The sequence below is a fragment of the Triplophysa dalaica genome, chromosome 1, assembly GCF_015846415.1.
Source record: "Triplophysa dalaica isolate WHDGS20190420 chromosome 1, ASM1584641v1, whole genome shotgun sequence".
NCBI classification, from domain to species: domain Eukaryota; kingdom Metazoa; phylum Chordata; class Actinopteri; order Cypriniformes; family Nemacheilidae; genus Triplophysa; species Triplophysa dalaica.
The window spans coordinates 5946044-5969164 of NC_079542.1; the positions used below are offsets into that span (position 1 = coordinate 5946044).

At 42.6% G+C, this 23121-nt stretch overlaps 1 protein-coding gene across 3 annotated transcripts in view; it reads left to right on the forward strand.

Moving 5' to 3' along the window:
• Nucleotides 1-23121, forward strand: part of zfhx3b (zinc finger homeobox 3b) — a 142719-nt gene that overhangs the window by 30836 nt on the left and 88762 nt on the right. For all 3 annotated transcript variants that reach the window (XM_056770081.1, XM_056770233.1, XM_056770156.1), the window contains exon 2: nucleotides 16288-19399. In XM_056770081.1, the coding sequence (XP_056626059.1) occupies nucleotides 16324-19399 (3076 nt within the window). In that variant the 5' untranslated portion in view covers nucleotides 16288-16323. The remainder of the gene's footprint in view (nucleotides 1-16287; nucleotides 19400-23121) is intronic.

Consider the following 23121-nt stretch of genomic DNA (forward strand, 5'->3'; position numbering starts at 1 on the left):
TTCAATAGTGTTTGTGATTGTATCTGTAGCACACATGTACGTTTTCCAGCATGCGAGTATGTTCCCAAATATATCACATCTGTGTTATCAGCTGTGGGAGCCCTAAGGCAAACCCCCAACATTTCTCAAAGCAAGCAAAGAGATGGGGAAAACTAAGCAAAAAAGTGACTGTTTTACCCCCTTCAGAAATGAATCCTACTTAATTAAGAAGCAATGAAGAATCCACAGATAGCATTCTGTAATTAGCTTAAGCTGGGGCTGCTGTAACCAGATCCACTGCATTAATGACAACATAAGGCTCTGTGAAAAGCCTCATTGTTCTCCGGATAATTGTCCTTTTAGTTAACGGAGGGTAGGGGAAAGGCTCTCCTTGTTAGTGAATCTTGGCTGAGGCTGTCGACAGCCAGGGGCGCAGATAAGAATGGGTATCCAGGGATGGGGCTGGCACTGGCCCTGTGCCCACTGTGACAAGCCCACTTGTGCCCTCTGCCGAAATCCGGCGTGTATAGGAATTAGGCTTCCCCTGGGTGTAACGGGGACACGTGTTAATGACTGGCCCCTGAAGGCTAATGAATGAAGAGAGATCAATAAAATAAGGCAAATGTATGCAAACAGAATGCTGATTATGCTGCCTAATGACGCCTGCTGGAGCAGAGCTGCGAAGGGGAGGGGAAGAACATTTACCCTTCACTCTCGCACGCTACCGTGCCAAAGTTTGGAGTATTAAACGGCTCGTACGTAAGAGGTAAACAAGTGTTGAAGATGTTATTCAATCTATTTCTGTACTTGTAGTTTTTGTTTAGGGCTAGTTTTAAGCTTTAAAAAAGTTCGGGGGGTAAGGGTGCAGCCTTCAAGTCAGGTGGGTTCACCTGTTTGGAGCTCTTATTTGAGCTCCTCTTTGTATCCAACCAGCCAGAGCTGTTAGAAACATGATATCTGCCTTAAGCAGAGAGGGAGAGCAGCCAAGTCTTAACTGCTGTCTCATCCTGGCAACTGTAAGGATGCTGTCTGCCTCCATTCATAGTGAGTTGGAAGGAAAGGGAAGTATGAGAATAGGAAGAAAAGAGGCTCTTCCCTCTATTCCCTCCCTGTTTGTTCCGGGATCAGGTCCTCTGAGGAATGTGTCGAGCTCTGTGTACTTGTTCAAGTCAGCCAGAACTAGAGACACTCTGTTAAGTTCAACAGATAAAGCCTTGATCTGCACTTCCCCCCGTTTTCCAAGTAGGACGTTGCTAGTGTTGAGTTTCAGGTGACTGCACATTTTAGATTTTGAGTTGTTCTCGTTGTATCTCTGTCCAAGCTACTTTTACGTGCGCTCAAAAATGACAGTCAAAAGGCACTGTGTCTTGTTAGCTGCAGGACTGCTTGGGAACAGACAGAGAATTCAATGGTTTTGTGTCAGACTCTCAGCAGATGAGACGCTTGGTAGTGTGCTCAAAGAGATATTGTAAAAGGGGTTGTGTATTGCATTGATAACAGTGACTGGTGACATCATAGCAAGCTGCTGACAATTGCGTTGACGTTTTGGTGTCTCATTATTTTAATGAAAGCAAAGAGGCAGTTTTGGCCAATGCCAAATAACACGTTGTGCAATGCATCAATTGTTTTATTGCGCTGACTTGAAAATACAATTATGCCATTGCTCTCCCCTCAGGCTTGAAATTAAAACCCTAGTCCACTGTTGAAGACCTCCGAGGACTTTCCAATAAGAGGCCAGAGAGCAGGTGGTGACCCCCTGTGGCCTTGGAGTATATTATTGACCTAGGTCCGGCACCCTAGTTGATTGTTTTATTGTGCTGCTATGAACCTCAATGGCTGAAGACCTCTGGTTGACCCCTGACTGGATGGAGCGCTGTGGTGACCCTCACCTTAGTAGAAGAGATATGTGGCTTTGACCTGCACCTTGATAAGGAAAGAGTTGACCTGCAGGACTGCGGGGATAATGGTTCTTCTTCCAGTCACCTTCCTTCTGTCTCTTCCTGTAATTTACTTCTACAAGTAACAGCATAGATTGTACATATTTGATACTCAAGTGGGTACCCAGTGACATGAAAAATAATGGTCAGTAGCGACTTTAGACTTGAAGGTGAACGCAAATATATAGGCTGCTTTCTCTCTTATTACTTCTGTTTGTCATAAGTGGCAGTTTCCACAGGTTTCTGTCAAAGCTCCAACAGTAAAATAGGGTTGTTAAAATATTTGAATACGTTTCTACTTGACAATCTGAGTAAAGCATACCTAAGCCCTCTTACTTGATAATAGGTCCAATATAACTCATTAATGCCTTTTAATCCAAAGCATTTCCGTTATTTCACAGTTAGATTGACTTCCCTTGCTGTGTCCCTCTAATGAGGAATAGATCAGTTTAGATAAGCAGGCGGTGATTGGGCCAACAGGTGTTGCTGTCCTCGCTGCCCCGCCTTTTCCCTTATATTTGGCTTATATTTACATCACAGACATGCTCATTTTAGGTTTGGGTGTTAATCTTAAGATAATATGTAGTTTTAGGTTAAATGATCATCGCCAGAATACCCGACAGTTCCTTAGTTTCAAGGAGCACAGCACTGTTTACCTTAGTATTAATGCTTGAGTTGTGTATTGCAGGCTCGCTTGCTGTTACCTAGTTGGCTAGCCACAAGCTCCCTCTGCTCCCCGCCCTATGAAAGGAGTACACCTGGCACCGTAGAGTTCACTTCAATTAATCCCCCCGAATTACAGTCCCTGAGCCAATTAAGCGCCTCTCGTTTTACACAGGGCCCTCCCCAGCACGAGGCGCGATCCATTGATGACATCAACCGTTCACCACTTTTGAGAGCGGGGCTTGGGCGTAACACCTTTGCACTCTTCTCTGTGTTGTCCATGCAAATCTAGGACACATCTCATCCGTGTTTGGCATGTTGTTAAAGCACTATTTGCGATGCAGATTTAATAGTTAGCCTAATCGTTGTAACTCTTCCCTAAGAACAAGAATTAAAATTGAAACTCGGAAGCTTTTTCGGAGCTGTCAAGTGGTGTGTGTGCTGTTTCCTGCATCAGTAGTCGTAATGTTTTTGTGAAGACTATCTGTTGGATAAGCTCTGGGATATGATGTATCAGACTGAATGTGTCCTTTTATGTTTAAATATGTTTTTATTGTATGTGTGTGCCATGCCGGCTGTTTCTACGTGTTGTGTTGGCATGTATACATAGCTTCTCACTCGCCCGCCTAGAGCCCTGGCACAGGCAACTGACTACAAACTTGCTGCTCCACTGAGCGATTTCATTCACAGTATAGCACCATATCTGGCAGCTTTCCCTCAACTCTTAAACACACACACACACAAAGCAGCAGATGTGTGTCACACATTCTCTAATGGTAAGACTAAGCGAAGGACCGTGGTCTTGAGACCCAAAGTGCAGTTGATCTTTTACTCCCGTTTCCTTTTAGTAGAAAACTGCACATATCCTGACAGCCATCTAATGTTTATCTTGTTTTCTGGCATGTTTCCTTTTTGTCAAAACCGTGACAAAGCACTGAAAGTCTACGCAGATTTAACTCCCTCCAAGCAGGATATAAGCTTTATTGAATAACGTTTCAGTAATTTCAGGATTTTTTTATAGTTTAAAAAATACTTTTTAGTATTTTTGCCCTTAAAGGGATAGTTCACTCAAAAGTGTAAATTCGGTCATAATATACTCTCCCTATTGTTATTTCAAACATGTTTTAGTTTCTTCTGCATAACAGAAATATTTTAAAGAATGTTGGTAACCAAACACCACCAGTACCCATTGACTTGCATTGGTTTTGTGTCTGCACAATAGAGTAATATGGGTACCGCAGTTATTTGTTTACCAGCATTCTTCAGAATATCTTTTGTGTTCCACAGACTAAAGTCATAGTGGTTAGAAGTGCCAAGAGGGTGAGTAAATGATGACACAGTTTTCATTTTTGTGTGAACTATCGCTTTAAGAGATGAGATTGTGTAAGTCACCGCTTGCAGGTTTATCTGCATTACAAAATCATCTATAGTAGCAGCCAAAAGTGATGTCCACAGGACATATTTGCATGTTTTTTTATTTAAACCTAAAGGTTTAGTTAAACCATCAAAATAGGGCAGAAAATGGACAAACTCAATTTAAAGTGATTGACTATTACTTACCAACGGCAGTTTATTGTGGAATATTGCTTTTATTACAATATGCAAAAATGCATAGAAAAACAAAAAAACCCAGCATGCATTGACTAGTTTTATCAGCAATTAATATATTGTTGCTCCCCTCTCCTTGGCCTCCACTCAATAGCTTTGTGCATGTTCCGTCTCACTTTTGTGACAAGCCTCCCTAAATTCTTTCCAAAGCTCAGCTGCAGTTTACACTATGCAAATGCATACAACACTTAATACTTTATTATCTATTTTTCAATGTTTAGTTTTGAATATTCAGAGAAAAAACACATACATACATTCATCCTGGTAGAAACACCGTCCAGCATTTAGACAGCAATACATAGATAAAAAAAGGAAAATCAAATTTGACTGGTGTTCTAGTAGTGTTTTTGTATTTTTCTCATTTATACGGCAAATATTACTTTATTTTATATATAAAAAAGTCATCATTGATATTATATATAAAGAGTTAATTTGCAAAAATTGTTAGCCCTTTAATGGGAATGCACAGTAAAAAAATCAAACTGTAGTTGGGTTTTTGTTGTTGTTGTGATTAAGTAATAATAATTGAAAAATGAAAGCTAACTAAAACAATAAAAACATCACTTTTTTTTTTCAAATTAAGTCTTCATACCTTGAATATGCTGTATAGAAGTCCAATATATTTGAATAAAGGACAAAAAGACAAAGTTGCACATCACGTTTGGCGAGTGATGTGCATGTGTGCGCAGCTGTTAAACCGAAATCTCCACTTGCTAACTTTACCCTATACAATACAGCGTGGACTCACGCACATTGGTTTGGTAAGCCTTTCAACGATTGGTTTGTCATGAAGCTCAGCCCCTTAATTATCCAGTCAGCCTTGCAAGGTGAGAACAAGTCCATCTGGCCTTTCTTTAAACACGCTTCATACTCTCTGCTTTTCTGCTAATCCAGCCCTCCTTCGCCGGCGAGAGGCGAGAGATGATGGACGGGAGTTTATCCCTTCGATTTGCTGCAGTGAATGGGTCCCGTCATTACAGAACGATGTGTTTTCAATGTAAAAGGTTTCCGTGTTACTCCAACATGCCAAAACTAACTTACAGGGTGTGATACTGATTTGTCTGTACTTGACACTTACACGCTGGCACGTTTCTTAGGTCTGCAATTACACATAGCTCTCTTTCTGGCCTGTGCGCCGGCCCTGGAAGGCCTTCGGTTATTGCAGAAGGTGCCTTCGTGTTGGAAGCTTTCGCATGTATCTTTCGAGTCTCTCATTCTGCAGGTAATTACACAGCAATGTAAATTACAGCGAAGCAGCAAAGAGCCCCGGCCCCTGCCGGCACTGCCCCGGCCCCTCCTCCCTGACCCCGCAGCTAACGGCTAAACACAACAAGCCACATCTTAGCGCTGGCCCCTGTCTGTAGCTGCCCTTGAATAAATCATTAGCAGATGATACTTTCTTTTGAGGCTTTCACTTTGGCTTTTCGTCTGTACCTAACCCAACCGTACAGTATGTATAGTTCAAAAGAAACATATCTGTTTATTATTTAGCTGGCAGCTCCCTGGGCAAAGGGGTGGGGAAACTCGCAGGCACGCAAACTGAAGATGTTTTTCTGTCCATGAAGGAATGTGATTCCTTTTCCAGGATTTGACCTATGACCCTGTTCTGACACGAGAGATTCTTTAGGCAGCACATTTGTCTCACTCTCTCTCTCAGGTCTGTGTATTATTACCCCCACATTGATCTGTCACCAACAGTTAAGGCTCTACGCTCCAGTCGTAAATCCTTAAAACATGACCACAGAGTGACTTCTTCAAGAAGGACACCAGAGCCTTCCCTAGTTTTGTCTTTTAGTAGTTCCTTCTTTTACTCGATCGCTTGGTGTTTCTCACTCTCTCACCCACTCTTTCTTTCTCTCTCGGCCCAGCTGGGCACCAGATGTAATCTTCATTTCATGCGGCGCAGCGCAGGGAGGCAGGCCATGTGAGCGCAGCGGTGCCGGGGCGAGTTTTGGGCCTGCCGCTCAGAGGTTCAGCGAGATGTTGCGGTTAGCGTGACGTGAACTTTGACAGTCTGTGTCATGCTTAATGCCTCACTTCCCAAACACAGCTCAGTGAGGCTGATTTATAACTAACAGGTGCTGTAGCGGCGTTCAGCATAGCACCGGGGCTGATGGGATAGGGACAGCTTGTGGCCGCCTCATTAAAAAGAACTAGGAGAGAGTTTGTGGGATGGTTCTTCGTCTGTTGTCCACAGGGCTGTTAAGCACTGGAGAGTAGAAGGAACATGTATTCGCAACAATTGCTGGGCTTTTTTGCACATGCTTTCGCCCCCAGGGTTCGCCGCCCTCCTAAAGTGACGGGCTTTCTGACCTCTGCTGAGCGTTCGGTGGCCTAAATCCTGGCAGACACCACAATGCCAGGATTGTCTGGGAGCGTTGTCATGCCAGCTAACTTTGACCGGCTTATGTTGGTGGCACAGTGTTGGTTTTCCCCCTGCCGCTCTGTTCTTTCAACTTTCTTTTGTTTTAACCCTAACTGTTTCCCTCACGTTCTTTCAAGGCAGTACCATGCAGTTCCATTAAAGTTCTGTTTTAAATCCTGATCAACATCATTTGGCTCTTTGTACATGTTTCCTATACAGCGTCTATAGGTGACTAGGAAATGTCTGTATTTTAGTAGGTGTGGCACCTGCTCTTTTATTTGGCTATTTAAATATTTTATTTCCTTGGGTTTGAGTCATTGTCATGTATGCCTTCCCTGGTGCGCCGTTCCAGTAACCAAATTAGATTTTAGTTTGTCAACTTGACTGCGGTTTAAATCTCCCTCGCAGTGAAATGTTTGTTGTGTGCCCTGACACGTTGAGAGTTGGCGGAAGACCGTTAAATGTTTTCGATGTTCCTCTTCACCGAGAGGCTTCAGGCTTCATTATCTTTCAACACCGGCTTCAGGGCCACCTTGTTACACTCTTAACTACTTGTTTTCTCATGTTTTTTTTGCTCTTCCTCTGTTAAGAGTTACTCATTTTATCACTGCTTAGGAAGAATGCACGGCACTTCGCTCGCTTTCCATTGGCTCTCTTTTGCGTAAACGCTGCGAGGCGTTGTCTGTACGATGCGATAAACCGCGAGTGTCTGTAGTTACGGTTATGATTTATTGGTAGTGTCTACATACCACAAACCGAGAGATAATGAAAGTTGTTGAAGCAAAACATCTGCAGGTGGGTTGAAAGTGTAGTTTAGAAAATAGTTTAAACATTAATGTTTTGGTCTCTGGGTTAAGTGAAGCTTTTAACATTTTGTTTTTGCATGTCGCTTTGGAAGTTTGTGGGATCACAGGTACCAAATAAATCTGTTGTTCAAGCATAGACTTGACTTAAACTTCATCGGTAGGAATCCCTTTAGTTCTCCTGACAAAGCTGTCTGATAATGTTTAACGTTAATGCCTTCTAGCTCTCTTTCCTCTGTTTTCCTTAAATGTCTGGACACCAACATCTCCCCACCTTCGCTTCACCCGTTCTCCAAGGCACACATTATTCCTTGTACTTTATTAACACTCCATAATTCTTTAAAAAGGTGGTGGGGTGAGGGGGTGGGCGTTGTAGTAGAAAGCCATCCTCCCTCGAGGTTTTTTGCTTAAAGCGAGCACGGCTCTTTCCCAGGACAAGAGATTTAACTAAGCATAGAGGAATTTGAGCCAGAACTCATAAAAGAAGTATTTGTGTACTCGAGAAAAAGTTTGTACTTTCTTTCCAAATTTTTGTCATTAATGACATTAGCAAATGCGAAGCGAAGAGTAAACGGAGATGCAGCGTAGAGTCTTCAAAGAAAGCCTTCAATTATTTATCCGGGATATCCCGCTGAAGAATTACAGCAAAGAAATCATTTCCACAGAATGGTTTCACAGGGACGGCCTTTAATCCCTCGTGTTTGTGAGAGTGTGTGCGCCTCTGTGCCGCTATTGGTTTCTAAGCCTTTATTTGAATACATGGGGCCAAGGCAGAGCACAGTAAGAGGTCCCATCTTCTCTCACGTGAATGCTCTCTTGCTCATACTCCTGATCAGCTGTTGCACTCTTTGCTAAAAAAATGAATTCAACAGCTGCCCTCTCATGCCATCCAGAGGGATTGTATTGGTCTCCCCTGGATTAAGAAAACATTGAGAGATGGTCTTTTACCCTCATGTCATTCAAAACCATTTATTCTTTTGTTGAACACAAAGATTTAGAGAAATGTTTCAAATGTCTTGAGTAAAGTGTTCATGCAATGAAAGTCAAAGTTGTTTGCTTACTCGTGTTTTCCAAAAAATCTTCCTTTGTGTTCTGCAGGAGGAATGAGGATGTCATGCGGATGAGTAAATGATGAAAGATTCTGGGTGAACACGAAGCACAGCTCTTCCATTATGATTCTGGTCACTTAAAAGGAAAACGGTCTTTCAGGATACGTGATCCCTTGGATTTGTTTCAGGGGAGCACTAAAAGGGTGCCTGTGCCTTTAAGGATGCATTACCCAAGTTATTTGGCTAATTCCAGGTGCTGTGTCTCTTGTCGCTCTGTTTTACCAGGTGCAGGACTGGGTCATTACTGAGATATTTGTTTTCCAGATTAGTTAAAAAGGCCTTGGATTAGAGCAGGTTATCCAGGCGCTATTCAGACCGCATGATGTTGATCCTTAAGTGAAACGCAGGTGCTCAACACTGTTGAAAAGAATATCGTCGTATTACTCTCCAAATCTTTTGTCCTCCCAGGGATGTGTCAACATCACACAGGGCCTGTGTGCAGCGCCCATGTCATGGGTTCGAATCTTAGAGAACATATACACTGTGTGAGCTATAAGAGACTTTAAAGTTAAATGCAATCGTAAACATAAATGTATATGATATAGCACCTTATACAAAGGTTATCACTACTTTAGAATAACGTTATTTACTTGACATTTGCATGAAGTAAATTTTTACTTGATACTTTATTTGAAAGTGTTTTATGTACAATTGTAAAAGACATGTTTCATCAATTTATTCATAGTTCTACTACAAATACTGTGTAATGGATAAAGTACGGCTACAGTAGTGAGAGATTTAACCTGTGGTTACTGTGGTTTTACTACAAATGCCATAGTTCAACTATGATTACGGTCACAACACCACGTTCAACTTTTAAATATCAGCATTTACATTCCTTAAGGCTAAATTGTACTTCCTGAAAAACGAAATCCAGTTCGACCGGTGGCCGAGTGTTGTGTACTGCAGTAGTCCCTCTCCGAAGCGTTTATACAGAGCTTCAGCGATTATGATAATGAACAGTTTTATCATCGGCCTTACAATCAATAATGCGGCTTTTTAAGGTTTAATATTTCAATGGTATTGATCATCTTAACAACCGTGTTTGCGGTCGACTTGCCTTAACTGCAGTCTCGGAGAAAAACGAGACGAAGCGCTGAGGGGACATGCAGGGTGGGGCGAGATGTTTGGAGAGCAGGAAGTTGAGGAGGAAGTGATTGAGAGAGGAAGGAAGTGGACCGACTATGAGGGTCAACTTCTTGTAGCAGATGAAATGTGTAATATATTTATGATGTATAATAAATCAGGGAGCAGCTGAGAAAGCGAGCGGTGGTCTTAATTTAGATGTTGAAAGAGCTCAGCCTTTTCTCTGTGACCCAGTCAACCGTCCTCTTTTACACAAGACAGATAAGCATGGTGCCATGTAGTTTGCATATTTCAAATCTGACACCGGCGTTTACGTTTGCTCTATCTGTATCTCTCGCAACTCTCTTGAAAGGGTGAGACAGAGCGAGGTGCTTCCTTGAGCTATTAATAGAGACGTTTTGATAATTAATGAAAACGTAAGCCTTTGTAAGGCCTGGCTGACTGTGCGTGCATGTGTCCGTCTGTCATCTAAATGAGAAACATATTTTGTTATTTCTACTCTTACTGCTTTTAGGATGTTGTTTTTCAAAATAATTTATTCTAATCTCGTAGCTAGAATTAAACATATATTTATTCATTTAATCCTAATGGCTGTTAATACATTTTTGTAAGGTTTAGACATTTTTATTTACAATAAAATATATCACACGTTTATCGCCAAAGTGAAGGTAATGCATTTCGGTTTTGTCCGATTTTTTCAAGTTTTGTTACCAACAGGAGTTAAATTTGAAAATATGGTGCCACGCAAGTTTCCGAACCTTGTATTAGAAATGTCATGCCTATTGAATCTTACATAAGGTAGTATGTTTCCACTAACACTCTTATGTGCTGTTTTTCCCTCAAACACATCTTAGGTGTGTTTGTGTGGACAACGCTTCCTGTAATTAATTGTTTGTTCGAACTGTTCTAGTTCACAAATGCAAAATGCGCAGTTATTCGCATGAGGATGCAGAGCATTCTTCACGATGGGTAAATAAACGTATGCTCTCTCTCTTTCCTGTGAAATAAGCTCTTTGTACTCCTCCCTTCTGTGTTGGGGAGCATGCTGTGCGCACTCACGGTGCCTGGGGGTGAATGGAGGGCTTTTTGCAGCACGAACATGATCACCCATCTCTGATTATACATCAATAACTTTATCCCTGAGATAATTTATGCACTTACGAAACACAAAGCTTTATCCTGGCCAACCACTGGGGAAGGTGGAGGGAAATAATGTGCGATTACTTTCCTGTAAGACTGGTTAAGAGTTGAGAAAAAAAGACGATGCGTTGCAGCCGAAACGATATGTTATTTTACAGTAATAGAAACTGCGTCCAGTTTATTTTTACATGTGATGTGAATTTAGTTCTATATTACTTGGATACATTGGGTCACTTTTTTAGTTTCGTGGTTTTTTTTTTACAGATTAGCCATTTTTATACAATTTGCATGACCTAGGAACCTTGTGGTATTACTATTGTGTGGTATAGTGATACCGTGGTGCTAGAAACAGTCAGATTAGAATTTCAAGTGAAGCAAAAAAAGCGTATAATTTCTCTTTCTTTGCATACGGTGTCGAGAGGGAATGAGTGCCTTTTGGGCAAATGGAAGCGCTTACCAAAAAACAACACTGAGTGGAGAATCTCTAACAGTATGCATTTTTAATAGTGAAATGTGTATATGTCGAGTGCGGTTTTAGCTCCGTGGCATCGAGTGGGTTGCCGTGAAGCTCATTTGTACCCCCAGCCCCGTTCTTCTGCCAGCCCCCCGTGCTGCCTGTTAATTGGCAGGAGACTGGGAGCTTCCTGCTGCGCGTTTGCCTCTTTCCCCTCGCTTTACCACCCCGAACAGCTCTTTCTTTGCAAGCTTTCCCCTCCGAACCCAGTAATTAACCCATAGCTAATTAACCACTTCTAATTACACACGAGGAGCCTGTTTCTTTCGCACTCACCGAAAGTGATGAGACGCTTGGCCCGCGCACGGATTCCCCTCGGCTGGTTTCAGCCCGCTCCAGATCTCGTCGGCGAAACAAACTCGGCCTCGCGCCTCATCGCGCGCGTTGTCGGGAAAACATTTTTATGCTCCCTTTGTTTTGCTACATTGATTGCGTTCGCAGATCTCGCCTTGTTACCCGAGAGCGAAAATTATCACCGAGATTCCGTTTCGGCCCCCAGAACAGAGAAGGCTATTGATACCTCGGAATCAATTCGTCTTTGTTCAGGCCAGAGACCAATTAGGAACAGATGAGTTCGCAGATGTTTACCGTTACAAAAAGTCACGGAGGAGTGCCTCGCATTTCCACAACAAATATAATCTATTTAACGGTGCAGGCCCGGTCTGTGGGAGAGATGCATGTTGGGAGCGGGTTTTCGGTTGGCAGTACAGCTGTGTGCAGTGGCAGCAGCGTGCCATAGATAGCTCTGCTATGTCATCTCTTACGTACTCGTAGCCAATCTGCTCCGCACTCTCTCACTTTTCTTCACTCTCTCCGCAGCCACTGCTATTTCTGTTGCACAGACTGATAGCTTGAACTAAAGATCATTGATTTTACGGGAAGCAGTGTTTACAGCCAGAGTGCCATCGACCTGAGGTGACTCTTTGCCTTCTGACACAGCAACTCCACTGAAGTGTCGCTCTGTCAGTCTGTCTACATTAAATGTTAGGGATGAGGAAACGTTTTTACCATCGTTTTTTTTCTGTAGCTCAGTTGATAGAGGTCACGGGTTTGATAATAGTAATGTGTTGATATGTGAATAATTTTGTAAATAACTTTTTATAGGTTATACTTCCTATATAGACATTTATAGAGCGCACAGGGTCTGAACTTGAAGTTGGGATGTGAGGACTTCATTTGGATGAGGCCAATTGCTGTTAGGTGATGTCACAAGTTGTTTGGTTAGGTTTTTATTAGTGTTAATTTCTTTTAGCTGTGCAAGTCTTAATTCATATAGAACAAAGGTTTGGGTATCTTGGATGCTTTGCAAAAAAAAGTTTCAAATAAACTTTTGGTTAAAGGGACAGTTTGCACAAAAAGCAGAACAAAGAAACGTTTTCGGGTTCGGAACAACCTGAGGGTAAATAATGACAGTATTTACATGAACACAGAGGAGGATATTTGGAAGAACGTCAGTATTCCAAAATAAATACCATGGGAGTCAATGTGGTGTTAGATGTGTTTGGTTACTGACATTCTTCCAAATAACTTCCTTTGTGTTTAGCAGAACAAAGTAATTGATACAGGTTAAATGATGACAGAATTTACATTTTTTGGTGTTACTGTCCCTTTAAGTGTCTACATAGCAAATATAGATATAGATTTTCAAACCTTTACCGATTGTAATATTGGAGATTTGGCCACAGTTCTTGTGGGTTTAAAATGACTTCTGTCTCTTCATGTAATTCCAGACTGATTACAAGTTGATGATATTGCCTTTGTTTATGTTCCATATTCTCCTAATCCCCCCCACATAGGAAATCTTTACTGATATTTCCTACAGGCACAGATGCAAAAAAAGTCTCCTTTTTTGGTGTAGAATCTTATCTGTTGAAGACACACTCTTCTAATATAATTTATTTATTTGTGCTTTTTAATTAGACATTTCTCTGAGGCATCCTCAGGCTGTGTTTGTATACTTCAATGAAAACATTTCCTTGTGGAATATCAAAAAGCCCTTTCCGTTTTATCCATAGGAACCTTCCCTTCCTCACATATTCCTGTAAGTTGCCTTGCATTTACGTCATTGATTTTTCAATAAGCGCCCTAACCCTGTAGTGGCCACTCTGCGTGATGGCTAGATCTTATGGTGGAAGGCTGAAAGAAGAAAAACAGAGTCCAGTCCAGACCACTGGGAGGTGATGAAACAGTCGTTTTCAGCAGTAGGTTCTGTATTTGTGGGCTTCTGGGGTCACTGCCGCACCCTGCGGCGGTTCTCAGCTGGGGCCGAGCAGGAGTTAATTCCCCAGGAGAGAGGCGCTAGGCCTCTGGGGGCCTGGCCCTTGGTCAGGTGATTGTGCGTGCTTATAATCAGACGGCTCCTTAATTCCCTCCTTGCTCAGCCGGTAAATCCCTCCAAATGAAAGGGCCCATAAATAAAAACTTATCTCATTTTCTATCCCCTCTAAATGAGATCCAGACCTAGCGTCCGACAGTGTTCATTATGCACTGTGCTTTTTTAAACATTAAAACCTTATCTGTTTTGTTTGGCAGGTTGAAGGGAAAATGTTTTCTATTCTGCCTAATGTTAGCAGAGAAGAAAGTTGTTTTTATGTTGCTATCCAAAGGCCTTTCCAGTCATGCGCCAGATCATTTAATGAAGTTGTTAGTGAGTATACCAGATTTGAGCATTTATTGTGCTGTTGGACTTCTGCAGGTAGCAGTAAACATGATTTAACAATGTTTAGTCAAAAGAAAGCATTAATGTTTCAACATTCGAAAAGCATTGACTTGCACAGGATGTTACGTTCATATTGTGTCTGGTAAAGAAGTGTTACATCTCTGCTGTGGCGTTACAGAAATAGTTAGTTTGAGGGGAGAATAAAGATTCTTTTAAACAGGTGTCGCTTTGAAAGCAGACCTTGAGCGGACAAACTGCATTATATCTGGCCGCCCATCTGCGACTGGCAGACTCCAGACAATCCTATTGCACATCAGTAACCACTGGTGGTTATTGAATTAGACCATCTCCATTTTAAAGGCCAATCCTGTTTTCTGTAAGCAGCAGACGCGCCCAGACGGCTTGGGCCACTGGTTTCTAGCGCGGTCTAATTCTTTAAACAAAGCCATTTCAATTGCTAGAAATGAAATGCGTATCATGGAAGATTTCAGGGAGCATTTGTGATTGGCAGAGCCAAAATCTTTGAGCTGTTTAAGTAGTAGTAGATGGCGTCTATTAGGTCCAATCCCATAATGCAGTTGTGTTGAGTGGGCATTATGAACAGGTTCCTGGAATGGTATGTTTGGAGTTCTTTATCTGGATTTCTCTGTGGCTGTTTATAAACCTCAGAGCACTTTACCATAGCCGTCTTGTTTTGGAAGTCATTAGAAATCATGTAAACTGTATTTATCTTATTTAAATCTTATTGCTATTGAATAAGACAAAATACTCTTCCTCTGGTACTATTTTGTTATTTGTTAATTGTTTGAAAAAGTAAATCAATCATAAATATTAGACAAAATACTTTAGTAATGATTTTATATAATATCCATTTTTCTAATAATAAAGTTCATTTCAAAATTTAGGAAAAAATATACTATACAATTATATACATTAACATATATTTATATATAAATCAATTAATTCATTTTATAAATAGGTAATATTTTTTTTAATTCATAATGTCCATTCATTTATCACATACAGTTTTTAGGTTCCTTTTAAAATGATATATGTATGTATATGTTGGCACTGTGTGCAACCTCATATCGTAGTTTTGATAAGTGGGGAGGGCTTTGTAGGTTGGGAATGGGGGGATGTCAAATTTTCATCAGACATTCATGAAGTGGGAGTCAAATGTTATCAATCTCCCTAGCCAAGCGCTCACATGTTAATACATTTGATGGGGGTGGGGCGGCAGACACAGCGTCTGATCACTGCTAAAATTTGCATCCTTAAGTAAATAAGTAAATAAATCAAGTAGAGGCAGCGAATGTGCTAATCAGGCAGGACACGCTGGTTAGCATGCTGCCGGGAATCTTTTCTCATGTAATATTCAGCAATGGAGGGTGAAAGGGCAGGCCAGAGTTATTGGTTTCAGTCCGGTTACCCCCTTTAATCAATGCTGCCTGCATCCCTTTATTAAAATTATTAGCTCAGCAGTATCTCTTTTTTTCTTCTTCTCATCTGCTCAAAACTGTGGACTGCTCATGGCTCTTCGTTGCTCAGGGCAGCGCTATCTTCGGAAAGTTCGGCCCCCATTTATTATTTCAGAGGCGGAGAAGTGTTTGAAACCAGACTGAGCATGTAGCTTATTGGATTCTAGATCTAAACACAGCTGCATTTGGAGTAGGAACACAGCTGTTGTATTTCAGGAGTTTTTATCTCTTTATGTTGTGTATATATTTATATACATGCTGCAAAAAGCATATACACTTCCATTGAATGCCTCCTCTATTCAAACATTGTGTATCTGTATGTGTGGGATCTATAATGGAGGTCCTCAAACAGCGTGGCTAATATATTTCCGTAACCTTCAGTTCTTTCTGCGGGTGTGAGATGGATCATGCGCTGATGGCGGGTTTCACTGTGTCTAATTAGCGGCACAATGGAGCTTTTTTATCCATTAAGTTATTCTGTTACTCTGTTTCTCAGACCAAATGTTAATTAAAAAAAAAAGATGTATGCAGGATTCAGAACATGGTAGACTCGGGGTGTTGTGTGGAAGGTCTAGATAAAAGATGGTAACTGGCTGATATGACAGGACGAGGCATCTGAGCTGCCTTATTAGTGCTTGTCTGAGGTATTGTGTTTAAGTACCTAATCTAACCTAATGAGCACTCTGTTATTTTCCACCATTAGATCTCACAGTTTTGTTTCTCATCTAATCTACTATACATTAAGCTGCTCTCTTCTTTCTATACATAGCATCACCATTTATCAAGACACTTTGTATGTCTGGTTGAAAGTTCAGCATCGCAGGACTGAAAATTATGTTGAATAGAAACAACGAAAATAGTTTTTTTTCCACATGTTATTGTTCTCTGAGACATTGTACATAGAGCAGTGTTTTAATCACTCTCTCTCTTCTTTTTTCCCCATCAGGCCTGGATGCGATGAACGCCTCATGTAGGCATCAGCATGGAAAGCTGTGAGTCTCCCGTGGTTTCTGGGACAGACGATGGGCTTGGCTCCTCCGCCACCTCCCAGCAGCAGCACCATCCACAACCCTGGAAAGATCACCCAAACGCACAGGTCCCACCTTGCAACCAGCCTCCTTCATTGGAGCCCTTGTCTCTCGCTGCACCCCACTCAGCCCAGCTCCAAAACCCCAAAGCGCCTCGTGAGGCTGAGCGAGAACAGCAGCAACAAACGCAGTCCCAGGCTACCAGCGATAACTCCGCTGCCGGACGGCTGCACCCCAAAATAAAGGGGTTGGAGGAGGACGAGCAGGAGGCAGTGAGCTGTGGAGAAGAGGACGAAGAGTTGGAAGACTTGGACGACATGGAGATTGACAGCTGTTTCCCAAGTCTGCAGCCTTTTCCTGGCGTACCTATGGTGCCAAGCGGAGGGGGCATGCCCATGCTCATGCGGCAACAGCCCTCCCATCGGAGGGGAGCCACAGAGAGTGGGAGTGAAGAAGGAGAGGAGGAGGAAGAAGAGGAAAGTAGTGATGTGGAAAACCTGGCTGGAGAGATCGTCTACCGGCCTGATGGCTCCGCCTACATTGTGGAGAGCCTCAGCCAGCTGATCCAAAGCGACGGGAGCATAGAACCAGGGCTGCTCCCTCCAAACTCTCTCCCCAGTGCGGGAAAGCCGGGGGAACCTGCTGGGACCTCCTCTTCTGTGTACCCTCAGATCATCAATACGTTCCATATAGCTTCGTCTTTCGGAAAATGGTTCGGCTCCTCAGACCAAGGTTTCCCTAATACCTCAACCCTGGCAGGCCTCAGTCCTGTCCTGCACAGTTTCCGCGTCTTTGATGTGCGGCACAAAAGCAACAAGGATTACCTGAACAGTGACGGGTCCGCCAAGAAGTCCTGTGTATCCAAAGATGTTCCCAACAACGTGGATTTCTCCAAATTCGAAGGACTGGCCCTTTATGGCAAAGGCAAGCCCATTCTCATGTGTTTCCTTTGCAAGTTGTCCTTTGGCTACGCACGCTCCTTCGTCACGCACGCAGTCCATGACCATCGCATGACCCTGTGTGAAGATGAACGCCAGCTCTTAGGGCACAAGCAAGCGTCTGCCATAATACAGGGCATTGGCAAGGATAAAGAGCCACTCATTAGCTTCCTAGAACCAAAAAATAAGAACTCTCCAACGCCGCCCACCCTAGTACCCATGAACTCAGGCCAGAGCTTCTACGGCACGTTCAGCGGGGTTCATTTAGAAGGTGGTGGCAATAGTGAGGAAGGTGAAAGCCTCCTCAGGAAAGACTCTGATTTGGGTCTCCAGCAACAAGCCCTTCTCACGTTGGGTGGCCTTGGCAGCCCCAAAACACTCTCCCTTACCTCAACCCCAGGCCCAGCCAAAGACTCCAGCGCTCTGTCCACGCAACAGGGTAGGAGAACAGAGGGGTCTGTAGGAAAACAGGGGACTTATAGAGGGGGGGATAGGGAGGCAGGAACTTGTGAAAGCAAGGCCCTCCTTCCTGGTGAGGAGATGGCCTCGGAGGAAGACGAGGAACTTCTCTTAGAAGAGGAGGATGAAGAGGTTGAGGATGAAGGCACTGCGGTGGCCTGTAGTGGAAGTAGCAGCAGCGGTGGCAGATTTGTGGGGGAATCGGCTGTCTCAAACCAAAGCATCTCCAAATCTCCTTTATTAATGCCTAGTAGCGCTCTCCAGCCTTCTGCTTGTCTCTCCGCAGCCAGCGCTGCACTCAGCAGCAAAGCCTCTGCTTCCATGTCCTCTTCCTTTATTAGGGGGTCAGACGAAGGGATGGCTGCAGACGGTGGAGGGAGAACTTTAGAACACCCTCTGAGCTTTAACTGCCAGGGGACCGTGGTCCCCATGGCGATGGCGGCCGCTGCTGGTAGAGGGGCAGAAGAGGACGGAGCCGCGAGCTCCTCTGCGAGCACGTCCTCCCCTCTTGCCTCCAACGCCGCCGCTGAGGAAAGTGCCAATCGAGATAGTGCCACAGCTCCTGAACCAAATGAATGCCCAGCAGAGGGAGATGAGGACAACGGTTCCCTCCTCCATCACCACCACCACCTTCACCACCACCACCCTCACCCGTCACCGAACTCCCACACGCACCCCCATCACGCCGTTCCTTGTGACATGTCAGGAATGGGTGAATGCGCTCAGAACCACAGCAGTGGAGGCAGCGGGGTTGAGTGTCCGAAGTGTGATACCATCTTGGGGTCCTCGCGCTCGTTGGGTGGCCATATGACGATGATGCACTCACGTAACTCGTGCAAGACGCTAAAGTGTCCCAAATGCAACTGGCACTACAAATACCAGCAGACCCTGGAGGCCCACATGAAGGAAAAGCACCCTGACTCTGGAGGCTCCTGTGGGTACTGCAGCAGCGGGCAGAGTCACCCCCGTCTCGCCCGTGGGGAGAGCTACACGTGTGGCTACAAGCCCTTCCGCTGTGAGGTCTGCAACTATTCCACCACCACCAAAGGCAACCTAAGCATCCATATGCAGTCTGACAAACATCTCAACAACATGCAGACATTACAGAATGGGGGTACTATTCCTTCGGCAAGTGAACAGGTGTTCGGGCATGCGCCCGGTGGGGTTGTGCCCGTTTCCTCTGCTGCCCAGGCCAGCGGTCACCACCCTAGTCACCACCATCACCAAGCCCAGTCCTCCACCCACCACCATCACCCAGCCCAGTCCTCCACCCACATGGCAGGGCCCTGTGGTGCCCCCTCACCAACCAAGCCAAAAAGTAAGCCCACATGGCGGTGTGAGGTATGTGACTATGAGACCAATGTAGCACGTAACCTACGAATCCACATGACGAGTGAGAAACACATGCACAACATGATGCTGCTTCAGCAGAACATGACCCAGATGCAGCACGGCCGGCTTGGTCTTGGGGCCATGCCTTCACCCTCGGAAGCCGAGCTCTACCAGTACTACTTGACGCAGAACATGAGCCTTCCACCTGGCCTCAAGATGGATCCCTCGGGAGCTGATGCCCAGTTCCTGTTTGGTGGTTTTCATCTGGACCCCAACATGGCAGCCCTGGCCCCAGCACTAGGTAGGTTTAATAAAAAACAGTCACAGTTTAAACTGTGTTGTTCTTAATTTGAGGATTAATAACTGTTTCTGTTGTTAAAAAAACAATTAACATATACAAGACATATATATTGTCATATAAGACGTATGTTAATTGTAATTCTTTATTTCCCCCCTTATGTAGGATTTGTGTGTTCACTACAGTCTCTATCCATACACTCAACACACTTAATTTTCTGCTTTAACTGGCAATCTATGTCTCTGCCTGTAGCCTTCAAGCATACCTGCCTTGTTTAACACACAATCATCCTAAACAATTGTTTAAAAGGTGTCTAGACTTAAAGAGGCACAAATAAGACTGAATTGTTTTTGAAGGGCAGGGAGGGCTTGTATGTAGTGAGATAAGCACCACTCAACCCTGTGAGTGAAACATCCACGTGTAAGGTCTGAATTGACTTCATTTGCTGTTGTTACTGAAATGCAGTATTTACTTTTATGTACAGCAAATGGAGCTTTCCAGAAAAAAAACATTTCTGATTCTATATCTTATGTTTATCTAAAATATTCGCTTTCGGTATTGAAAGAAGCACAACAGAATTCAAACGTAATTAAAATCAAACGTAATGTCATGCACCATGAACTAACATAAATAATGCTCACGTTAACAAAGATTCATAAATGCTGAAAAAGTATATTTCTAATTGTTCGTTCAACAAAAATAACCTTATTTTAAAGTAGAAGTTTCAAGAAAACTTATAGTATTGCTCCTACTTTAAACTTTGGACATGTTGTTTGTTTGTACAAAGTCACAATAAACAACAAGCATAGCTGCTACATTAGATACATGAGGATACATTATGTATCTCAAAAGCGCCTAAGAAGTGCTAACCGATCCTGCAGATTTCAGTTTCACAACATGGAGAAAACAACAGAGACAGAGTGAGAGAAACACAGGCACATCTTCCTATTACTCAAGCTTTAGTTTACTTTCCGCATCTACTCTGTCATTCTATCCGGGTCACTTTGGCTGGGAAATTCCCCCTTTTGCTGCCGCTGTGTTTCTTGTGAAAGGTTGGCTGTGGCTGTTCCACATGGCCCTGTCCTCTAAGCCTGTTTTACTAAACATCAGCGTTTTAATGTCATTATTAGCTACACGTCGTTTTTTCCTCCTTTTGTAATTGCGGCTAAATATTTTTACTCCGATCAAAAAAAGGGCCTAGTGAGGGTAATTCGACAGCATAGCGGAGAATTTGGCGTGCCAGCTACAAGCCCACAATTTGCACAGGCTTGTCTCAAATTGTTGCCAGTTCAGAGACATGAACAGGATTTGATTGCCGTGACTAATTCTTTTCTTTTTTCATCTTTCTTCTTCCAGCCATTTGGTTGGTTTTCCAGTGAGGTAATATTCAATAAGCCCATTACAAGGTTTAATTGACAGGGCATAAGGCCTATAAAGAGCAGTATTGTCATTACCACAAAATCTGGAATGTTCCATCAATACACTCAAGTCATCCACAACAGAATCAGATCTATCTTGAAAGAGACTTTGGATTTGTTTGTGATCTGTATAGTGACATCTATTGTTTATTTTATGCACAGAGGGACATCTGGAAACATCTGAATTTTTTTATTGTTTTTTTAGAATTTTACATTAGATTAATATAATTGCTTTACTAAAATTGTCATTTGACTCGTTTTAATCAGAAAAACAGAAAATGTTTATGTCAGTGTACTCTTTTCACCTACAAGCCGCAAGGTTTAAGGTTTTATTTGAAGTCCTCATTTTAGAGTTCCAGATTTTATTTTGGTGTCAAATATGGATTTCAAATGTTTGATTTTCTTTTTAACTTAAATCTTAAAATTTGACATTTGGAACTTTAATAAGACCATTTGAACTCTTCCCAGATATGTCTTCCCAGAATTCTTAAAAGGTTATAAATACTCTAAACTAGGTATGCACAGATGTATCGGCCATCGATATTAAATCGGCGGATATTGGATTAATTTAACACCATCGGCTTGTTAATGATTTAACTGCATGGAGGCACTGAGTTTCATGTCTGAATAGTCCAAAGTTTTTATGTGAGCAAAATAATTAAATGGCAACAACACAGCCACAGACTTTGTTTATTTGATATATTTTCATGTTGGTTTATTGTGTTTTAATCTTAACTCGTGCCTCTCTTTAAATGTTGAATGGATCCAATTCGTGTTCAGTAAAACTAATTTAATGCAGAAAAGTTAGCTAGTTTTGTTAAGTAATACGCAATTGACCAATATCCGAATCGGATGAAAGTTGTTTGTTAAAATCGGTAGCGGCAAGAAAAATCCTATTGGTGCATCCCTACTATATACAGTTTAAAGAATTAGAGGTGTTTGAAGGGAAGTGAGGCAGCTTGAAGTCTAATTTGAAGAGACCAGCAAAAAAAGCAATTTCAGAAGTGAGAAACTTTGAAAGCATGAGATTAAGAGAAAAAGAGAGAATGTGATGGAGAGAAATGGTTTGAACTGAGTGGTGGATTCTGGAATGATTTGAGGGAATTGTCAGAGGTCTCGCCACCCCTGCCGTAAGAGCCAAAGGTAATGGTGAAATAAGCAGGCCACGCGCTGCCCCGATAAATAAAAAGAGCTGCTGGAATGAATTTAGTGGAAAGCCACACGGGTTCAGCGGGTGCGCTCAATCTGGCCAGTGACAGATTGAAGATCAGCGATCTGAGACAAAAACTTCTCGGCAACCTTTGCCTCCAAATCTCAGCCTCAAGCGTCTGTTCTTAAATGCCTTGCCGAATGTCTCCTTTCTGTAGCTCCCACGGCTTTATTTGTTCCTTCACAACACAGAAGCTTTGAGCAGAAATAACCTGAAAATTGTTTGTATCGATTTGTGCCCAGTCAGAGGTGAAAGAACCTCTAAAGGAGAGGTCTAATTTTTATATTATTCTATGAATAGCGGTCTGCGGTAGATTTACAGTAATGCGTGCCGGGGAGCTCTTTAGTTCTCCGGTAATGATTGAATAACTGTGCTTTTTTGCTCAGAAGCTCACAGCCTCTGGAGTTGATTTAATGGCGGGGCTATGAAAAGTACAGAAGTCCAAACAGGACTGTGTAAATCCACACCTCCACTCTCATCTTCTCACTTTTTCACTCCGCTCAAAGAGGCGGATAATCTTGGATTTAATAAAATTATGGAGCTAAAAACACACAAGCACATTATCCACTGTGGCCTGTGTGAGCTGGAGAGCAAATCCATTTCGTCTGCATAGACAAACATGGCTCTCTGTTAAAAGGCTGAACTATGCACCTTTTCCTCGTTTCCCAGAGCATTCCTGTAACTTGAGGCAGCTTAAATGGGCAGAAAAAAGCACAGATGAAATGTCTAACTCTTACCGTTACATGTGTCTATAAATACCTAATTGCCACGGATGAAACTTCTACACATATTCTATCTTTTGCTTATCAATATTTTTTCTATTATGTTATAAATATTATCATTTCTGATCTCACTAAGTTTGGTTTTATTATTCTTATTTAATCTTTAAATATTTTTTCATTTTTACTGCTTTATGTCTTTTATGCTTTGGCAATATGGTATGTATAGATCAAGAACTTTTGAAATTTGTTAAATCTGTCAATCTAAATAGGATCTAAGTGCTGTAATTCAAAGGGATCAAATAAAAATGATTTCATTATCTACCCTCATCTGTGGAACACAAAGATATTTAGAAAAATGTCTCTCTGAGTTTGTGT